This window comes from Kickxella alabastrina (genome assembly GCF_025024165.1).
Source record: "Kickxella alabastrina strain RSA 675 chromosome Unknown BX661scaffold_8, whole genome shotgun sequence".
In the NCBI taxonomy this organism is placed as follows: domain Eukaryota; kingdom Fungi; phylum Kickxellomycota; class Kickxellomycetes; order Kickxellales; family Kickxellaceae; genus Kickxella; species Kickxella alabastrina.
The window spans coordinates 405,822-419,239 of NW_026251479.1; the positions used below are offsets into that span (position 1 = coordinate 405,822).

Here is a 13,418-nt window from a genome sequence, read left to right on the forward strand (position 1 = left end):
TTATTTTGCCTTTTTATTCTTTATTTTTCAGTTTTATTCTTGTATTTTCATCCTGGCCACAGCACAAACAAGCATAAGCATCATTCATTCTGTTCGTCTCTCTCTCTCTATCTCTCTCACCCACGCTTTTTCATTGTTATTCAAAAGGCTCTCGTCCACGAAAGGCTGCGGCAGTCTCTTTATTTTAATTATTCTTTGACCAGCGAGACCTTGAGCAGGGCGCTTAGACGATCGACACATCTCGGACAATGGGCGATTATTCAACACAGCAAGCCTGGCTGTTTGCCATGACGTCGGGCTTGGCATCGCACTTGGAGGCAAGTATTTTTTGACATAGCGCATATACAAAATGCGCCCTGTCCCTTGTCCTTATTGTATTTTTTATAACAACTGTAAAGACAATTCAGTTTTGTTCTCATGTAAAAGCTAGATGCAGGTGAAGCAGGCTATTTTGCGGCACCCTGTATATAGATGCATTGGGTAACTTGCTCAAGCCTTGTTTTTTTTCCCTGCGTTGCCCACATTTGCATGTGGAGCATGGGGCATTTGGCCGTGATATGTCACCAGAACACCTCTGCTAGCTACTTATTCCGCATGTATTCCGTGGCGCTCTGTTGAATCAACACGCGCACATTTACTAAATCATACCCAACCCCTTCATATATCGAAAATTCATTAATAAATAGGCGCGACACTCTATCTTGATCCGCTTCTGCACGCGCTGGGAGCTCCCAGCAGCTTCAACATCCTCGATTCGCATACCGTGCTGTCAGCACTGCTGGCCGGCGCTTCAGGCATAATGGCATACACCAGCATCGTGTTCTGACGAAAGAGTCAATGGAATATCTGTCGGAACTGACAAATTGGCCTCTCGCGCAAAATACCCGGGTGCCATGGTAGCCATCTTGTTCGTCACCGGGGCGCATCTCAATTTGCTGCTTGCGCGGCTGGTGACGTATCTGACTCCGCAAGATTCGCCCATCAAACACACGTGCGCCTCGCACCCACCGAGCCCAACCGGAGCTTCACTTGCACGAGGGGAGCATCGGTGATGACCGGACGCATTATCCGCAAATATTCTGGATGGTAGACCCATCTGCCATAATGACGCCGAACGGCAGCCGCTGCTGTCGCGAAGCAGCGGGACTGTCCAGAATTGTCACCACATCGTGGAATGTAGTCTGAGCGAGCCAGCTCATTCCCACAGCAGCTGCACTTCGAGAAAGACACAAGCTTATGCGAGTATGCCTGCGTCAAGCCAAACTGCTTTAGCCCTGAGCACTGCCACATTACACCGTTGTATCCGCACATCCATGTGCATGCGCATGCAGATGCGAGCTCAACTGCGGACGCTAGTATACATACTGCACGGATCCGCGCACTAGCACCATAGTCACAGCGTGTACTCCATACACGCTGACCACAACCACGGATCGGCCGCCCTGGATCATCGCCACCATTCGCACTCGCACCTGCATATGTACTCGAGCCCTAGCGTCGCTAGCTGCGGTGATGACGACATCCCCAATAGGTCGATAGCTGCCCATAGTGTGGAACCCTCTATTGACCACTGCAACCACACACACGAACACGAACACGAACACGAACACAATCACGGTCACGGCCATGGCCAAACACTCGGAAGAAAAAATCACCACCACCATCTGCATGAGTGTTCCAGAAGAGAGATAGAGCCCGAGGTACAATTTTTGAGATCCAATGACAGCACCACTTCGCAAATCAGCAGCAAACACCACCGGCTACTAATGCACGTCGGCTTGCAGACCGCCGTGGCTATAGCACTGCACAAGATCCCTGAGGCCTGATCATATTTTTATCACGCCAAGCGTCGCCCAAGCTGGGGCTCTCTGTGGCAGCCTCACTTTTCTTTCACAACCTGCCTGAGGGCCTGATGTTGGCCTCCCGCTGTACTTGGCGACCGGGCGCGGCATATGGCATTTATCGTGGCGGCCTTGATGGGCGCTATCCCCCCTGCACTTGGCGCTGCGCTGGGTATGCTGGTCGTGGGCAGCACAGGAGGACAATCTGGCAAAGACACCCGGCTACCAGCCATATTTGGCGCTGCGTTTGGGATAACTGCTGGCATGATGTGCATGGTTTCACTGAATGGCATGCTGCCAACTGCTCGCATTTACAATAAGTCGGGCAATGTTGTTGCATGGTGCTTTGCATTGGGAGTCGCTGCCATGATTTTTGCAAATTCTATACTCGAATAACAAAAATTTTAATGTAGTGGTTAGCTAAATATAAAATGAATATATGAGGTGTGTTGAAATATGTACGTCTATGAACAGGATATATATAGTATAATGCTATGTATTTAATAAGGTATATACTATGAGTGCTATGCACTGGAGAGGTAAGGAAAAGCAACTATGTGTGTGTGTCACTGTGACTAAAAGGATAAGCAATGTGGTGTGATATTCCTGGCTGCATTCAGCTCTGGCAGATTAACAATAACAATGAAAGCTGACTGATCAGTTGATTGGATCAATTAATACTATGTATGCACATTCAACTTGTAACTATTGTTAATTTAAATATCTAGCAGCTCATTGCTGCGAGCCGACAGACGCCAAAATGCTTGCAAAGCGGTTTATTGAAATATAGAGTACCGATATAGTTCATCGCAGGTATGATCCGATGGGCCGCCTAGGGCTGATCACATGCATGTCTTTCGCTGCAGTTGCCATATATCATTTTTAGTCTATTTGTTCATTTTATCAAAATCTATAAATGGACATGTGATTTACAAGTCCTGTTTGCATCATCGTTTTTATCCTTTTCAGGCAAAAGACAATCCAAGTTTGTTTGCGTTTGGAATGGCTTTGGCGGGTTTGTTTGTCGACTTTTGCTCCATTCAATTGCATTCCAATATATTCCCACCTTTTCTTTTCCTCAGCTATTATTCTACATACAAAATATCATTTAATCACCTTTTCTTTTTATTTGCTTTCTCTGCATTACCAACTACTATACACAATAAATGGGTTTTTCTAGCGCTACCAGACGGCTCAAGAGCATTCGCCTGAAGAAGGAGCGTATGCCTATTGGTAACCTTATTGACTCTGCCGGCCAGACGCACTACCAAGAGCCCACCGACGCTGCCACCGCCAGGAACTCTGTCTCTCCGCCTGCTGTTCCCCCGGCTGGATTTGAGAATGTGCGCAGCCTCGGAGACACGAAGGCTGCTCTGGCTGACCCCAACGTTGCTTATTTGCAGCAGCAGCATCCCCCAGTTCTGCCGTCGCTCCCGTCCGACGTCAGCGGCCGAGTGGCCATGGCCGGGTCGGCGACCCAGGAAGACATTATCGTCTACAGACTGAACTCGTGGAAGCAACTGGTCAAGGAGTTTTCCAAATACTTTGAGGCTGTCGCGTCCGCCGAGAAGACATTCAAGAAGGCGATGGACAGGGCCATGGAGGAGTTTGACGTCCCGCTGAAGAGCGACAACTGTTTCTCTGGAATCGAGCGCATGGGCATTCAGCAGCTGGCCATGAACCTGAGGGACGTTCACCGCATGTATGCCGCACAACATGCATTGCTTGCGCAGGAGATTGATAATGACACACTGGATCGTCTCGAGGCACTGCGCGTAGACATCAAGGACAGTCTGAAAGTGTATGTCGACCACCTGGACCCCATTTACCGCCGGCTTCGTAAGCAGGCCAAAGAGGTCGAGGAGTACAAGGAGAAGCTTGTACATGCAGTTGAGGCGTACAAAAAGAAGCACCGCACCCATGACGCCTGGCTTATCCAGCAGCAGGTCCGCCGCGAACTGACAAAGCAGGCTGATCTGGAGAATGCGCTGTACAAGGCTGTGCAGGCCGAGCGTGTGCGCCTATCTCGCTGGGAGGTGTCGCTGACCGAGCGTCTGCGCGATATCATTTGGCTACGCTTAACCGCGAGCAGTCTGGCAACCAGAGCAACCGGGATGCCATTAAGCACTGCCTCCAGTACATAGAGAAGTTCGATGCTCATTCGGAGTCCCAGTCTTTCGACATGCACTTTGGTCCCGTACTGCAGTCCCCTATGGGCCTCACTGGCAACTCGGCGCTTCCCGACTACGAGTATATGTACCGCAACAGCGAGCCACGACAGTTTTGCTGGAGGGCGCGTTGGAGCGCGAAAAGGGGCTTATCAAGAAGTTCCACCCGTCTTATGTCGTGCTGACCAAACTGGGTTATCTCCACTGCTTCTCGGAACAGAGCGATCTTCTGGAAAAGAACCCAGAGATGACCTTCCATCTGGCCGAATGCTCTGTTGTGCTGCTGGACGACACGCGGACGTTCCAGGTGGTTATCAGCGACAAGGTGATTGGCCGGTCAAAGTATGTCTTCCGCGCCTCTGACCCGGTATACGTCAACCACTGGATCAACGCTATCATCTCGGTCACCTCCAAGCCGCTCTCGCCCGAGCAGCATGTTATCGGCGGCACTCTGCGCAACGCCCAGGATGCTGTGGCTGCCTCTGCCACGGCAACCACCAACGCCCCTAATGCTCTGCCAACGGCTGCGGGCGTGACGGTCGGAGAGCTTTCTGCTCGCCATGCCGACGAAGATGCAGCGGCTGCGACAGAGGATGCGGTGGCGACAGCACAAGCGAGTGCGGCTGTGGCTCCGGTCAAGGGTGAGACATTCCACCCTGCTCGCGAGCTTGTATCCAAGGTTGCAACTGAGTCTCCTGTTGCCAATGCAGGCAAGTCGTTGCCAGCGAACAGCAAGACATCGGTACCCGGTGCCCCCACCGACGCTCCCAAGTCGGTTTCAATACCTGCGCCTGAGCCCGCGACTACTGCAGCGCCTGTGGCGATGAATACCAATGCTTGAAAGTTTTTTTTATATTTTCACATATTTTTCCACTAGCAAATTTTTGTTCAATATAATGTATTCAATTCATTAAAAGCTTCATTCTTCTCTTTGTACCTGCTTAAAGTCCTTCGACAGCTCACCTATAAGCTTGTTGTCGTTGAAATTTTTGCACGCGCTGACAATAGCAGCAGCGCGCTTGACAGGATCCAAGCCATTGAAGATTATAGTGCTGGCGATGACTCCATCGCACCCGGCACGCCGAACATGCGCCACATCTACAGGCGTGGTAATTCCTCCAGAGGCAAAAAACGGTACGGGCAAGCGGTTGAGCTGTATGATTTGGTTGAGTATAGCTAATCCACCCCTTCTTTTGAGCATATCGTCAATTTCGGCTTCTGACGAATTCTTAGCAGTTTTATTTGTCTGTATACATTGATAATACCAACAGCATCCGTTGGATCCCCGCTATCTCTCTCGGCCTTACTGTAGATATTGATGCTCCCTCTTTGATTCTTTTCACGCAGTGGGCAGTCTTCAGCAGAGCACATAAATGGAGTGGTAAATTTTACCTTGTCGATTTGATTAGTTGCATTGACTGCAATTAGATCTGAGCATTCATCATCAAATTTACACCCAGCTTCTCCATAGCCCTAGCTCCATGGTGTGGCCTAATCGAACTTGGGCAATAACAGGGAGTGCCACAATATCTACGACTTTTTGGAATATTGTGGTGCTGTCATTCGCTGTCTATGTATTAGGAGTCACTTTACTTTCAATAACCATAACAGCTGTGGCGCCAGTCTCCTGTGCAATGCGAGCATGGTCCGGCAAATCCACTATCATGATAACACCTCCTTTTTCGAGTTCCTTGATGAGTGTCATTTTTACTTTGCGCCAGTCAGCAAACTCCTGTTCTTCACTGGTAAGCGGCACTGTTCTGCTGGATTTCCAGCTGTGTTGGTCCCAAATATATATTGGACGTTAGGTAGAGTCTGGCAGAGTAGCATGATATCAGTTTCACCTGGAGTCTGAATACTTCCTGTAATAGGGGCAGAATCACTTGGATCAGGTGTAGGCTGGGGGAGCTCTAGAGTCCTTGGGGTTGAGGTTGTGGATGTTCCACTTTGCATTACAGAATTTGCAGTATCCGCATCATTGGCATGAATGGAGTGTCTGCAGGAGACGAAAATACTGGAGTTCCTACAAACATGGGAGTTTCTGATAATGTTGGTGTGGTTGCAAACATTGGAATCATTGGAGTGAATGGCCCTACAGGGCCAGTGGCAACTGGTGTGCTTGGTAAAGAAGCATTGGAGTTTGACCCAGACAGGGAGCTGGGCATGGCAGAGCTAGGCAAGCAGAACTGGGTTCATCCAGTGTTCTAGAAACAGTAGAGCCAGGCATGGATGGAGTACCTGGAACAGCAGAATTACGGGTACTGTGCATACTTGGTGTGGCCAGAACTGCGGAAATTAGGAGTATTTGGCATAGCAGTATTACGAAAAAGCGATGAGCGAGATACAGCCGAGCTGGGTTCAGCTGGTGTATGTGGTACTGCTGAGCCAGGTGTGGCCGGCTGTTTACTGGTCAGAGTTACGAAAGTTGATGTGTTGATGCAACAGAGTTACGTAAAGATGAAGTGTGTGATACACAGAATTGGGATACTGTGCATACTTGGTGTGGCAGAACTGCGGAAATTAGGAGTATTTGGCATAGCAGTATTACGAAAAAGCGATAGCGAGATACAGCCGAGCTGGGTTCAGCTGGTGTATGTGGTACTGCTGAGCCAGGTGTGGCCGGGCTGTTTACTGTGTCAGAGTTACGTAAAGTTGATGTGTGTGATGCAACAGAGTTACGTAAAGATGAAGTGTGTGATACACAGAATTGGGATACTGTGCATACTTGGTGTGGCAGAACTGCGGAAATTAGGAGTATTTGGCATAGCAGTATTACGAAAAAGTGATGAGCGAGATACAGCCGAGCTGGGTTCAGCTGGTGTATGTGGTACTGCTGAGCCAGGTGTGGCCGGACTGTTTACTGTGTCAGAGTTACGTAAAGTTGATGTGTGTGATGCAACAGAGTTACGTAAAGTTGAAGTGTGTGATGCAGCAGAGTTACGGAAAGATAAGCTGTGAACTGAAGCAGAACTCCGGAAAACTGGAGTATTTGGTATACCGGGACTGTGGAATACTGGACTATTCACAGCGGCAGAATTTCGGAAAAGTGAATGTCTGATGCAGCAGAGCCAGGCACAGCTAAAGTATTTGGCACTGCCAAGCCAGGTGCAAATTGGGTGCTTGGTGTGCCGAGCTGGGGTCATACAATGTGCTTGGCGTAGCAGAACTGGGGGCATACAATGTCTGGGTGCAGCTGAACCAGGCATGTCTGGAGCATATGGCATAGCATAAACAGGAGCATTGGTGTATTTGGCACAACAAACCCTTGGAACATTGGCGCACTGTTTCTAGGGTAATATGCCAAATTCGGCATTTGAATACTGCCATCCTGTGGGGCAAAATAACCCTGCATGCCACTATTGGCTGGCATCGAGCTCCTGCTTGGTGGGCTAAGTGGCTTGGGTCATAATCCAGAGTAGCATTGGCTCCAGAACCAGAACCAACACTGGGGCGTTTGTGGTTGGCACATAGTAGCCAGGACCATTGTAATTTCCAGGAATTGCATTGCCATTGCTATCATAATAATAGCCAGGGATGGTGCCCATATCGGCCATTTGGTAATACCCAGGCACATAGCCTTCTGAAGGAGCATTCATGTTTTGTAACGATCCAGGCAGGTAATCTTCATTCGCTGGGTTGTTATTCTGTGGGTTCATGTAGTAGCCCATATTGGTATAGCCAGGATTTGTCCCATTGTTGTAGTTGTCTCCGTAATTGTAGCCTGGTGCCATATTTTGTTCCATGTTCGGCGGCGTGTTTGTTCTTGCATTGTTGGGTGCAGGGCTTGAAGCATTTCTGGCTCTTGAACTTATTCGGGGACTCGAGGCGTTGTTTGCATCTGTGGCAGTGTTTGGGGGCCGGTTGGATGTTGGCGTATTTGCGCGGCCTGACATGGGTTAAATATAAATATAAATATGTAATAAAAATAAAAATAAAAAATAATAATAGTTGTAAAATTTAGAAAAAGAAAAACCAAACAATTTTTTCAGGCGGTGTTGCTTATTGGTTTCATATTCGCAAAAACTTTTAGCACTAAAAAGCAATAAACTTTAATGCAAACTTGGCAGCTTTGCAATTTTTTGATAATGTATTGTATAAAGAAATTTTTCTTTTCTTTTTTCCCTTTTTTCTTTTTAAATATTTACTGACATTGCTCAATTTTCCTTTTTATAAAATCTGCTGCAAAAATAAAAGCCAGACATACAAAAAAAAGGTGCACTATACTTTGTGCGCGGGTGTGTATAATTACGAGACCAGCTCAAGGCATTTATTTATTAAAAAACAGAACATTATATTTAAAAAAGATTAAGTAAAGCGCAGTCCAATTCCCTGGGCAGCTGCCGCCGCTAAAACCTTCTGTGGGTCACACCCCCACTGCACAAACGAACTCATCAAAACTCTGTCAGAAAACTCATAAAAATCATTAAACGTCAAGTTATTAAAAGTATCTACGCAAATACAAGCAACCCTGTAGTTTATATTTACTTGGAGTATCCCGGATAGGCTGTTATAGGGGCATAGACAGATGCCGTGGTCACTGATTAGTATTGCGAGGACTTTTTCTTCAGTGAAGATCTTGGCTGGAAAGAATTTCTCTTCATTTGGCGCTACGTTGAACCAGTGATAGGTTGTGTCAGCGTGTTTGTGGAAAAACATTATGTGAATGTTACTTGGCAAGAAGTTCAGAATAATCATTGTCAGAATAAATAAAATTTGAATTAGTGAGAACGTAAATGAAAAAGTAAAAATTGTTTTAAAAATAAAGGATAATATCAAATGGATAGATGGAGGAAATTCCTTATATGCTAGTATTTATAACATTTTGCCTACATATTTTCATGTTCTTCTTGCCCGATATCATATTGACAGATGCAAATTTTCAGCCACACCATATCACACCACACGCACATCACATCAAGACGCGCGAGTCAACTAATCATAAAACAAACAAACAACAAACAACAGATACGCAGCACAATCTGCTTTACGGCTTCCCAGAGCGGCTGAAGAGGAAAGAAGGGTGATCTCCATCATATGCATGTTTTTTTTGGTGTCAGAGAAAGCCCGCAATACGTTGGACAATACCAAGGAGATCCAATTTGAAAGAATAGGCGCAATGGTATTTATAAGCAATTACTCAGAAAGTCAAATAGCTGAAGCGGCGACAACAAAAAAGGGAATGTTTCTGTTTTGATATTGCACAAGAGCTTTGAAAAGAAAAAAAATGAAAAGCATTAAATTGAACATGGGTTTTCATTTTGTCACTATTTTTACACTGCCATTTCTGTTGGGAGCTTGTTGGTTTTTGGTTGATCAGATTAAAAGAAATTATAATCATTTATGTGTGATCACGGATGGTTTTGAAAGGGACAGCTTCAACTGCAATCAATCGTAGAAGATAAAAAAATTGAATTTCTCAATTTCAAAGTTTAATTCAATTCAATTCATTGTTTTTTCTTTAACTGTCTATTAATTCCAATTTCACTTATAAACGATAAAAACCATACAGTTTCTCTAAACGGGGACATAGAGAAATTATGAGCTCGGTACTTGCACGTAGTCTTCGGCTCACTCAACAGCAGCAACAGCAGGTCACACAAGGCTACCGGGCACTCCATGCCAGCAGTGTTTCTTTGACCGGACGGAACAAGAAAAAGGTGAATTTCAAAGCACACGCAATCAAGAATCGCAAAGAACATGCGGAAATCTACGACGAGCAAGACCGTGCCTACGACATGGAGCATATGGAGGACTGGGAATACGACGACCACCATACCTACGGACACCTGTTCCTCGAAAGCATCCGCGACGTACGCAAATACGTTCGTATGATGAAGTTCGAACACCCAACGCTGGCACAACATGCCAAGGCGTTTAAACCGCCACAGGCGGATACGCATTTTTTGAAGTTTGAGAGCTCAGTTACTATGGGGATAAGGTGTTGGCGCAGGATCGTAAGGTTGTTTTGCGCTTGCAGGTGGCCAAGTTGGGGTTGAAGGGTGCAGAGTTGCATAAGTTTTTGTTGTTGGTTGGTGTCAGGTATAATCCGCAGACGGATGAGCTGAAGATGTCGGAAAATAGGGAGGCCACTTCGCTGCTGAATAAGAAGAAGCTGGCAGATACCCTAGTGGAGCTGATCGCTGAGGCCAAGAAGAAGGACGATATGTTTGCTGATGTGCCCCTGGACTTTGCGTACCATGGGTACAAGCACAAGATGCCGTTCCCCACCGAGTGGCTGTCCAAGGCAAAGGCCAGCACCGAGTAAACCGGCAAACAAGTGGGAAAACTAAAAAAAAGCTAAAAACAAAGCAGCCAGTTTTTATTTCTTTTCTTCAAGGGATATCTTTATATTTTACGGTTTAAAAAAATATATTTTTCATTTATTACACGTTGGGATTCATGTTGCCAATAATGGCGGTCAGGTACTCGTCGGGGGTGGATTTGCACAGCAGATCCTCGCGGTTGCTAGCGACCAGCCTCTGGCTCACCGAAGTCGACTCCTCTGTTCCAACATCAAAATACGACAGCTTCGACCACGGCTCCTCCTCAAGTCTCTGCTGCATAAATGCGATGGAATTCTGCTGCTGGCGCAAGGCCTCCTCAGCCTCTGCAGTCCTCACAGTAACCTGTACAGTCTGCGCCTTGGCCTCCTTCTCTTCATCATCCTCGTCATCATCCAATTTACTCGCAGCCTTTATTTTCTCCGCAACCTTATCCAGGTACTTCAAGCTAGGCCTCAGCTGCGTTACCTTCTCCATAGGTGTCAAATGCAGCTCACCACTGTGAACCACGGCAGCCAAGTAGTTGCTGCTCTTAGGGATGTCGACTGAAACCAAGGTCTGGATATCCAACAGTCGGCCGTTATCCGATAGGCCGGCGCCCAGTTCGCGGCCGCGCTCGGTGTTGTACATGGGGCTTTGGACATCCAGCGGCATGTCCATTTCTATTTGGCCGTGGATCGGCTTGATCCGCGCTACGCTGGGGACGAGCTGCCCGGGTTTGACCTGGTTAGGGCTCTGCGGGTATTGCAGCAGGTGGAGGTTTTTGGACAGCTTGTGTGTCAGAAAAACAGGGATCTCAGCCATGATCTCGTCGTCGGGCAGACCATAGGCGGCGGCTGACGGCAGCGGTTTGGTTGAGGCGGCCTCCATTTTGACATCCATATTGATGTCCATATTGATGTCCATTGACTCGGGAATTGGGCGGTGCTGTTTTTATTGTGGTATGAAAAGTAGAGGGAAAAACTAAAAGTGAGGAGGAAGGAGAAGGTGGATGTAAATTTTTCTTGTGAATTTTTTTTTGCGGTGCAGGTATTAATGGTGCGGCGGCGGTTTTTAGGGGCAATTCACGTGACATTACTCTAACTCGAGCAAGTTTGGCGAAAATGGCTGCCAGGGCATAAGTGGAGCGAGAAAGTGACGCGGAGGAGGCGGGGCGGCAGAAGAAAACACCATGTAGGAGACAACCTTGCCTATAGGGTGAGGCTTTGAGTCATCATTTGATCCCCACAAGGGGTTTTGTTCGGTTTTCATTTAATATGGTCAAATTTCATCATGTGGGGGCGAGCGGCTGCTGCGCGACCATCGTAACGCAGAGTAACAAGCAAATACTTTTCAGCATCCAACACGCACACTCACGCACTCACGCACTTGCTCAGACACTCAGGCACTCAGGCGCTCAGGCACTCGCGCACTCACATTCACACGTCACAAACAAGCTTGCGAAATAACGGCTACGCATGGATTCGGCAACAACACAAGTGGTCTCGCACGTGCGGTCCGTGCTCAAACGGCTCAGGCTTAACGACCAGCGACTGCGTAAGTAGAAAAATGAAGCTGAACACGGAGGATTTCATGCGGATCAGATCAATTTGGCAGGATCTAATTTACATTTATCTTTGGTTTTAGTGCTCGCGGTGTCGGGCGGCGCAGACAGCATGGCGCTGGCATTCGTGGTCAGCCAGGCAGCCGGCGCGCACAACTGCCATGCAGTGACAGTGGACCACCGGCTGCGCGCCGAGAGCGCCAGTGAGGCCGCCGCCGTCGAGCGCTACATGCGGCAGCTGGGGATCACACACGAGACGCGCGCGCTGCACTGGGCGGCGTACCCACCGGCGCAGCGGCTGGAGGAGGCAGCGCGCGCGCAGCGGTACGCCGAGCTGTCGCAGGCATGCTGCCAGCAGGGCATCTCTTGTGTGATCACTGGGCACCACGGCGGCGACCAGGCAGAGACGTTTCTGCTGCGGCTGCTGCGGCACAGCGGCGTCTACGGGCTAGCTGCCATGCCGCTGCAGGCGCCGCTGCCAACCGCGCGTGGCCAGGATGCCCAGGTGGTCGTGCGGCCGCTGCTGGGCATCGCCAAGCCGCAGCTGTACGCACTGTGCCGTCGCGAGCGCATCCCGTGGCACGAGGACCCAAGCAATGCCAGTGCGGACTTCCGCCGCAACGCCCTGCGCCGTGCCATCGCTGCGCGCGAGCTCGAGCCGCGCTCGCCCATTGCTGCGCCGGCGCTGCTGCGCGTCTGCGCCGCCATGCAGCGCCACCGTGCGTTTATTAATTTGCGCCTGGCCGAGCTTCTGCGCTCAGCCGCGCGCTTCGACGCACCGACGGGCACCGTGGAGCTGAGCGCCAGCGCGGACACGGGCTGCGCCGGCGTGCCGCGCTGGGCGGCGAACCCTGCGCTGCGCGAGCGGCTGCTGGCAGCGGCTGTCGGCTGGGTCGGCTGCAGCGCTGCGCCGCCGGAGCTCGCGCACCTGGACACGTTCGCGCGCGCCATTGCGGGCAACGTTGGGTGCACGACCGGCGGCGTCACGCTGCTGCCGCCAACGACCAAGCGCGGCTGGCTTCTGTGCCGCCAGCCGCCGCGCTCTGCGGAAATCGCCGCCGTCGCGGGCGTGGCGCTGGGCGGCTCGGCACTGTGGGACAACGGGCGGCTGCTGATCACCGTGGATCACCGGGATGGATCAGCCGGGGCGGGCAATCGTAGTTGGAGCGTGCATTCGCTGGATGATGCCATGCGCCAGTGGCATGCGCCCATCGAGGCCCACCGCCATTGGCTGAAAGGGGAGTGCCGGCTGCCGCTGCCGCTGCCGCCTGTGCTGGCCGGCATGCCGGTGGTGTGCGTCAACGGCGCGCCTGTGTTTGCCCTGGGCCGCGCTGTTGAGGGCGCATTGCGCGATGTCAGCGTCAGTGTGCGCTCGCCCAGAAGCGTGCCGTTTGCTGCAGGCACACCAGAGGAAATCGTCGCATGAGCAGATGGGAGATTTGCCGTCAATTCCACCCCCACTGCGCACGCTATTTCCATTTATCTTGCTCCTGACATGAAAATTCCTGGGCGGCGCGCATAAATCCCACGCTCCATTCCTGATGTTAATCCACCATATTCTATTGTTGAACATGCGAGTCGTTTT

General features: G+C 49.7%; 10 protein-coding genes across 10 annotated transcripts; 5 read left to right on the forward strand and 5 right to left on the reverse strand.

Moving 5' to 3' along the window:
* Window positions 1-253: 253 nt before the first annotated feature.
* BX661DRAFT_180976 (uncharacterized protein) lies at window positions 254-775 on the reverse strand. Its single transcript, XM_051535584.1, has one exon. The coding sequence runs from the start codon at window positions 417-419 to the stop codon at window positions 261-263; it is 159 nt and encodes a 52-aa protein (XP_051392478.1). The 5' UTR covers window positions 420-775; the 3' UTR covers window positions 254-260.
* A 2,132-nt stretch (window positions 776-2,907) lies between these two features.
* Window positions 2,908-4,915, forward strand: BX661DRAFT_180977 (uncharacterized protein). The gene is made up of 3 exons (XM_051535585.1): window positions 2,908-3,877; window positions 3,931-4,038; window positions 4,110-4,915. Exons 1-3 carry the CDS (start codon window positions 3,008-3,010, stop codon window positions 4,848-4,850), a joined length of 1,719 nt encoding a protein of 572 aa, XP_051392479.1. The 5' UTR covers window positions 2,908-3,007; the 3' UTR covers window positions 4,851-4,915.
* An 11-nt stretch (window positions 4,916-4,926) lies between these two features.
* BX661DRAFT_180978 (uncharacterized protein) lies at window positions 4,927-5,285 on the reverse strand (the record flags this gene model as incomplete). Its single annotated transcript, XM_051535586.1, has 1 exon — window positions 4,927-5,285. A coding segment is annotated over exon 1 (157 nt), but the record flags the coding sequence as incomplete, so codon positions are not given.
* Window positions 5,286-6,028: 743 nt separating this feature from the next.
* On the forward strand, window positions 6,029-7,183 carry BX661DRAFT_96599 (uncharacterized protein). Its single transcript, XM_051539626.1, has one exon. It carries the CDS (start codon window positions 6,239-6,241, stop codon window positions 6,965-6,967), a length of 729 nt encoding a protein of 242 aa, XP_051392481.1. The 5' UTR covers window positions 6,029-6,238; the 3' UTR covers window positions 6,968-7,183.
* A 215-nt stretch (window positions 7,184-7,398) lies between these two features.
* On the reverse strand, window positions 7,399-7,902 carry BX661DRAFT_170379 (uncharacterized protein; the record flags this gene model as incomplete). Its single annotated transcript, XM_051533614.1, has 1 exon — window positions 7,399-7,902. One exon carries the CDS (start codon window positions 7,900-7,902, stop codon window positions 7,399-7,401), a length of 504 nt encoding a protein of 167 aa, XP_051392482.1.
* Window positions 7,903-8,339: 437 nt separating this feature from the next.
* Window positions 8,340-9,050, forward strand: BX661DRAFT_180984 (uncharacterized protein). Its single transcript, XM_051535587.1, has one exon. The coding sequence runs from the start codon at window positions 8,794-8,796 to the stop codon at window positions 9,031-9,033; it is 240 nt and encodes a 79-aa protein (XP_051392483.1). The 5' UTR covers window positions 8,340-8,793; the 3' UTR covers window positions 9,034-9,050.
* A 396-nt stretch (window positions 9,051-9,446) lies between these two features.
* Window positions 9,447-10,365, forward strand: BX661DRAFT_180985 (mitochondrial ribosomal subunit protein-domain-containing protein). Its single transcript, XM_051535588.1, is given in 2 exon segments — window positions 9,447-9,930; window positions 9,948-10,365. The coding sequence occupies 2 exon segments, from the start codon at window positions 9,547-9,549 to the stop codon at window positions 10,272-10,274; spliced, it is 711 nt and encodes a 236-aa protein (XP_051392484.1). The 5' UTR covers window positions 9,447-9,546; the 3' UTR covers window positions 10,275-10,365.
* Window positions 10,333-11,275, reverse strand: BX661DRAFT_180986 (DNA-directed RNA polymerase III subunit Rpc5). Its single transcript, XM_051535589.1, has one exon. It carries the CDS (start codon window positions 11,194-11,196, stop codon window positions 10,393-10,395), a length of 804 nt encoding a protein of 267 aa, XP_051392485.1. The 5' UTR covers window positions 11,197-11,275; the 3' UTR covers window positions 10,333-10,392.
* Window positions 11,276-11,332: 57 nt separating this feature from the next.
* BX661DRAFT_180987 (uncharacterized protein) lies at window positions 11,333-11,593 on the reverse strand (the record flags this gene model as incomplete). The annotated part of the gene is made up of 1 exon (XM_051535590.1): window positions 11,333-11,593. A coding segment is annotated over exon 1 (172 nt), but the record flags the coding sequence as incomplete, so codon positions are not given.
* A 308-nt stretch (window positions 11,594-11,901) lies between these two features.
* On the forward strand, window positions 11,902-13,259 carry BX661DRAFT_220389 (PP-loop family-domain-containing protein; the record flags this gene model as incomplete). Its single annotated transcript, XM_051538826.1, has 1 exon — window positions 11,902-13,259. The coding sequence occupies exon 1, from the start codon at window positions 11,946-11,948 to the stop codon at window positions 13,257-13,259; it is 1,314 nt and encodes a 437-aa protein (XP_051392487.1). The 5' UTR covers window positions 11,902-11,945.
* Between the last annotated feature and the right edge of the window lie 159 nt (window positions 13,260-13,418).

Bases quoted from the DNA above. Each gene is read 5' to 3' on its own strand.
- BX661DRAFT_180976 (XM_051535584.1), bottom strand. From the start codon at position 419: ATGAGAACAAAACTGAATTGTCTTTACAGTTGTTATAAAAAATACAAT.
- BX661DRAFT_180977 (XM_051535585.1), top strand. From the start codon at position 3,008: ATGGGTTTTTCTAGCGCTACCAGACGGCTCAAGAGCATTCGCCTGAAG. The intron at 3,878-3,930 runs GTGTCGCTGACC...CTTAACCGCGAG, and splicing joins TGCGCCTATCTCGCTGGGAG to CAGTCTGGCAACCAGAGCAA. The intron at 4,039-4,109 runs GTACTGCAGTCC...GTACCGCAACAG, and splicing joins TCGACATGCACTTTGGTCCC to CGAGCCACGACAGTTTTGCT.
- BX661DRAFT_96599 (XM_051539626.1), top strand. From the start codon at position 6,239: ATGGAGTACCTGGAACAGCAGAATTACGGGTACTGTGCATACTTGGTG.
- BX661DRAFT_180984 (XM_051535587.1), top strand. From the start codon at position 8,794: ATGGAGGAAATTCCTTATATGCTAGTATTTATAACATTTTGCCTACAT.
- BX661DRAFT_180985 (XM_051535588.1), top strand. From the start codon at position 9,547: ATGAGCTCGGTACTTGCACGTAGTCTTCGGCTCACTCAACAGCAGCAA.
- BX661DRAFT_180986 (XM_051535589.1), bottom strand. From the start codon at position 11,196: ATGGACATCAATATGGACATCAATATGGATGTCAAAATGGAGGCCGCC.